The sequence below is a fragment of the Erpetoichthys calabaricus genome, chromosome 8, assembly GCF_900747795.2.
Source record: "Erpetoichthys calabaricus chromosome 8, fErpCal1.3, whole genome shotgun sequence".
Lineage (NCBI taxonomy): Eukaryota > Metazoa > Chordata > Cladistia > Polypteriformes > Polypteridae > Erpetoichthys > Erpetoichthys calabaricus.
The window spans coordinates 60,762,110-60,768,109 of NC_041401.2; the positions used below are offsets into that span (position 1 = coordinate 60,762,110).

The 6,000-nt window shown below is 34.8% G+C and overlaps 1 protein-coding gene across 1 annotated transcript in view; it reads left to right on the top strand.

Annotated features, from left to right (window-relative positions):
* supt6h (SPT6 homolog, histone chaperone and transcription elongation factor) overlaps nt 1–6,000 on the top strand; it is a 99,234-nt gene that overhangs the window by 35,423 nt on the left and 57,811 nt on the right. Inside the window, exons 9-12 of the mRNA XM_051930547.1 lie at nt 1,464–1,580; nt 2,856–2,945; nt 3,438–3,580; nt 5,412–5,560. Of these exons, the coding sequence (XP_051786507.1) occupies nt 1,464–1,580; nt 2,856–2,945; nt 3,438–3,580; nt 5,412–5,560 (499 nt within the window). The remainder of the gene's footprint in view (nt 1–1,463; nt 1,581–2,855; nt 2,946–3,437; nt 3,581–5,411; nt 5,561–6,000) is intronic.

The following is a 6,000-nucleotide window of genomic DNA, read 5'->3' on the forward strand; positions in this document are numbered from 1 at the left end:
GTTATGTCACAACTCCGACAATCCGAGTAGATTTGTTTTGTCCAAATTATTCGACTTGTATTTCTGAGTCGGTAGTGTGTACATGTGAAATTTCTGACTCAACAACTTTTTATTTATTTATTTATTTATTTATTTATTTATTTATTTATTTATGAATTTTATTGTAATCATTCCATACAATATAGGTTAATTCATAACAAAAAAGAACTAAAGACAGATCAAACCCCACCCTTGAGAAGGAGAGCTTAGCCAAAGAGAATTTCTTAGGGCTTTTTAATAGGGCAAAAATAAACAAAAGAAAGGAATGTATGACTCGGCAACTTTTATCCACCATTTGTACGAGAGCACATGAATGCAGCAAATGTTGGAGTCCTCCATGAAGTGATATACCTCCCGAAAGAGTCGAAGCAAATTAGTCATACCAAACGGATGGGTCCATCAGTCCTGAGGATACTGGTAGACTTCCTTGGATTTTGAGGTTCCTCACCTTTTCACACAGACAGATACCAAGTGATAAGAATCTGTTTAGGAAAATGACTTTGGGTACTTGTACTTGTGATCTTATTCTTTTAGTCAATACCCACAACTCCTAATCAGAGCTGAGAAATGGCTTGTAGTTTAACTGTTAAATTGAGTGGTTTCTTCATGGGCTTACTTTATGTGTAGTCCCATCTCCGCTGTTCAAATCATTAAGACATTGAGAAACTTCAATTATTTCTATTGAGGAACTGCTCCTTTCTTAACTACACATGAAAAACACCCTTTCTGAGGTACTATTTCTCATCCTACCTGCATCAGCTCAGCTAAGAGGACATCATCGGAGGTGTATCCCTCATGTTCATTGACTGCATCCTAATTTGGTAATTTGTTAAAAAAAACACAAAAGCAGCTTGAGAGAAATTACACAGCATAGGTTAATTTTGAGTTAATGGTAAGAATGTATGTATGGTTATTTGCTGAGAAAGATAAAATTTCACAGAGCATATTCCTTAGATCTCCATTTTCTTCCCGTCATAATCCTTCTAGTTTGCAGACAGCATGAGGACAAATATTTATTTCACATGAAGAAACTAAATCTGAAGAGGTAAGAGAGAATAGACTGAGGTGGTTTGGACTTGTGGGGACAAAATTTGCCAAAGAGGATGTTGAATACTAAAGTTATTGGTAAAAGATCACAAGAGTGACCAAGGAAGAGATGGAAGGACCAGATTGAAAATTAACTGAAATTAATAGGACAACTACAGGAGAATGCAGAAGATGGAAATCTCTGGTGAATGAAAATACACTATAATGCTCTTGGGGGTACTACACTATGGGTCAAGTGGAGGAGCACTAGAGTGTAAAAGTATTCATGTAACAATTCATGATGACAAATTTATCGCACAGAATTTAATTTCATAGAAATAGGTAATCACCTTTTAATATGTTAAAAGTCACACTTGGTAGCATTTCTTTTACTCTAGGACAGCTTGGACTACCTGGAGCGTGGTTCTAGTGGCAGTAACTTCAGTAGGAAGGGCCCCAGTACTATCCAGAAGATCAAAGAAGCACTGAACTTCATGAAGGTCCAACAGTTTGAGGTGAGGATGCACACATACTTGTTCTTTTAGTAAGCATTTAGAAACTTTATGGAGAGTGTGTTAAATAGCTGTGTCCTTTTTTGAAATGTCCAAGTTTGTTCCAACTAATAGTGAGCATTTTGTTGATTTTGTTTAGATTTCCTACTGGCATTTTTAGGCTTAATTTTGTGCTAAATTAAGGAACCCACTTAGTTTGAGATTTGTAATCTTAAATTGCTACATTTTCTTTTGGATGTTACTACTGCAGTATACTATCCTCTTAATCATTAATACCCCACCACACCGAAATAAAATAGATAAACTTCTACATATAGTCCACATTTCTCTTCTAGGATGCATATGAAAGAGCCAGTACTACATGAATGCTGTCCGCAACAATTGTAATTTTTAGGGTTGATTATTCAAGTTGCCTGATGTGCAGTAAAATAAAGGTTTCCACATACTCAAACTGCAAAGTCACCTCTTAAATATGAAATAATGATACTTTGGTTAAAGTCAAGTATTCAACTAAATCTGCATCTTCTTGCTCTGTGATACCATGCACAATTAGATTAGTTTTTGTCTGGTGAAGAGAATGTCCTTTCATGCCATTCAAATAGAATAATTTTATTCACATGTGCAGTATATTTGTTGTTCACAGTACGTTTATAGACTTCGCTTTTAAAGAGAGTGGCATGGTAAAACTGTTGTCCTATAGATCCAATGTCTTGAATTTTGAACCCAAGCCAGTTGCCCACCCAGATTCACTAAGACAGTGCCCTGTCTGGGGCTTTTTACTGCCTTGTTCCCATTTCTGCTAAGTTGGGCTTTGACTCCATATTTGCTTTAACTGGATTTAAGTGAGTTAAAGAATATTATGCAGCTTTTAAAGGGAAATGGAACAAAAATAAGAAAAATGTACCTCTTGCTGGTAGGCACAAACTCAGATCTATGTAATGAATGAGCTTGCTTTTCAACCCTTTTTTTCCTTTTTATTTAATTAATTTAGTTGGAAGTAATACATTGGTAGTCTTTTGGTAGGATTTCAACAATATTAACAATCCTGTTAAATTATGATGTTTGATATTGGGATTTGTCCCAAGTGTTTTAATGCAAATGAATTAATAGGTGTTTCTGTAATAGTGACAGTAACAGCTCGTGTATCTAAAATCATGTGTGTGCACTGTATATATAAATCTCACTTGTGTTTTTTTTTTTTGTTGTTTTTTTAAGCTTTTTTTTTTTTTTTTTTAAAGTGCAAAACAATAATAAACTGCTTGCTTGTTTATTGTCTAGGTGCCATTTATTGCATTCTATAGAAAAGAGTATGTTGAACCTGAACTCAACATCAATGATCTATGGAAAGTTTGGCAGTGGGATGAAAAGGTAATTCAGTTCAATAAGCCAGAAAATTATGTTGATTTTCATTTGTGTTATATTTACAGTTTGATTTGTGCAAAACTATAATTTGCAGTTCAGGACCAAACTATATTAGAATGAAAGCTCAAAGAATATTTCCCCCTTGCACTAAAAATAAACCTGCTAGCGCAGTGATACAAACTTTTTATATTAGGCTTTATTTAGTCATGCTTATTCAGGTGGGTTAAATATGTGAATCTGATTTTTACAATTGTTTGTACATGACACAAAACTACAGTGATACTTAGGCCTACACTGCTGTAAAGATTGAAATGTATTGCATAACCTACTCAAATCTGCTTTATATAAAAAATTAAAATGACATAACTTGAAATTAATTTACAATAATTACTCTTTAGACTCTTCAGCAGAAAGTAATACTTCCGTGAAATTACAGTACTGAATAGTTTGTAGGTATGGATATTTTAGAAAGCTTCAATAGCAATGTTTGCTTTGCAGTGGACTCAGCTGAAAACCCGTAAGCAAAACCTGATGCGCTTATTCCAGAAGATGCAGGCATATCAGTATGAGCAAATTTCCGCAGATCCAGACAAACCTCTAGCAGATGGTATCAGACCTCTGGACACTGCAGACATCGAGAGGTAAATATGGTCAACAATGTAAAGTTTTGTGCTTGAGTCACTCCCAGGTATCTTAATTGTAGCAACAAATACATAATTGTCAAATTCACCAGTCCAATTAGATTGTTTCAGTTCTTTCTTAGTTTTTTGAAGCTGTGAAAGTCATTATTACTGAAGGTTAGTATATTTTATTTAATTCTGCTTTGTTTTTAATACAAAGTAAACGGGAGAAGCACTACCACTCACTTTAGATGCCTGGCAAAAAAAAAAAAAATTACACTTTCTCCCCAGCGGGGAATCGAACTCGGGTCTCTGAGGCACGGCAGGCCTGCTACACTCTGAGTCCGAAAATCTTCGCGCTGTGCCACGGAAGCTGTTGTATCGTTCTTGAACCTTTTGTGAAAGTGTTTATTTGATCTTTGGACTTCAGGCTTCATACATTCTATAGTTTATGCCTACATTTTGTAACATTTATTACTAAAAAAGTTTTGTTTTAACAATGTGTTTACACAGATTACCATAGAAACGGAACACACATGAAATGCGTGTGTTCCAAATAACGATCTATTATTTCCACTCTAAAACTCCACTTCACTCCCAGACAAGGCATGAGCTGGGAGAAGTTTGTGCACGTTCTAGGTCTGTGGGGGGATGGAATAGCCGGCTGCTTGCAGGTTGTCTTTATCGGCACATTTAGAGGAGAAAAGACGCTGGCTGAGAGGTGCGAACGGTTTTAAGGTGGGCTGGATCTACGAGTTTTTTCGTAGACTCTGGTAATTCTAGTGTTAAAGGTTGACTCCTAAAATTAAGCATCGGGAGTATTTAATGTTCCAAGGTGAATTGCAAGCTAATGAATTTGAACTGGGAGAAATTTAAGAAATACCTTAAAACTGAGGGTAAAACATGGGTATATCACTATGAAATAAAATCTAAACGTTAAGGTCTAAGTCTGTGCTGACTTTTCTCAATTGGATTTCTATGCATCAGCCAAAAACCTATGTCTTTTGTTAAGTAAATCTTTGGAAATACTTCTTCTTGCTTTGTTCTTTCTGTTATCCCTGAAATTTATGCTTGCTTAGAATGGGACCAGCACAAGCATCTGATATTTTTAAGTGATGCCTTAGTCAAACAGTACTCAATAGATATTCTGTCTTGTGTTTCTGCTTAAAATCCAGGGAAATACTTCCACAAGCCAAGTTAACCTTTTGACATTTAGTCAGTTTACTTTTTTCTGAGATTGTAATTGATAGACTCTCCTTTCAGAGCTTTATTTCATTCCCTGACTCGTATGTTTATGAACATTTCCTGTTTGTAGCTGACCTTCTTTGCTCCTGTTATAAACCCCTATACTGTAGGTTGGACATTGTGAATTGGTTGAAATTCACTGTCATCTTCTGTATGTATTTGCATTTTTTTTTGTGACTTTTTGTATATCTCAAGTGTTTTTGTAGTCATCAAAATTACAGTTTAAAAAGATTTTTGAAAAACAGTTTTGTTCACTGTGCTTATATTGAAATAATGAACATTCTTGATATTTAAATTACAAATCAAATGTGTTTTTTAATTATAAATGTATGAAGCTTAGATGGACAAGGGATTAGCTGTTAAGTTAGTTTTTAATGTAAATGACTGAATATAATCATAGAGCATAGAATTGCATTTACCAGTTTATTATATACAAATCAAGGTATATTGGGCCCAGTGTCACAATGGTTTTTCTTGTGTTTGTAGTTAGTTTAATCTGCTGCCAATAGCTGTAAAAGGTTGTTTGCAATGCCCAATTTTAACTGTAGTTTGCCAGAGAGAGAGAGAGAGAGAGAGAGAAAAAAATACACTCAATTTATTTCTGCAGATTGAAAGATGTTCAGTCTATGGATGAGCTCCGGGATGTGTATAACCATTTCTTGTTGTATTATGGGCGGGACATTCCTAAAATGCAGAATACTGCCAAAGCCCATAAAAAGAAATTAAAAAAAATAAAGGAAATTTCAGAAGAAGATGGTAAGAAACTTCTTGAAATTTTTTGACTTAATATTTGAAAATGTTTTGCTTTCTTCATAATAAATAATGTTTAGAAGATACTTTTTTGTTACTATATATAATCACACCTTTTACAGACTGTTAACTTTTCCTCCCACATCACCAGTGGGTTGCACTTTAGGTTAGTTGGTGATTGAAAAACGATTGCAGTTTGCCTGAATGAGCCCTTTAATGAACTGGTGCCCTGTCTATGGCTGTTCCCCTTCTTCTGTCCAGTACTGCCAGGATTGGCTCAAGCCTATTTTGACTCTGAATTTAAATAAATTGTACAATAAATTGTTTTGAGAATGGTATGGTATTCTCACTAAACATTCAGTAATTTGAGTGCAAAATTTCTCCCAAAATACCATGTTGTTACAGTATTCCCTTGTTTTACATTGTAATTGAAATTGCATGCTGCA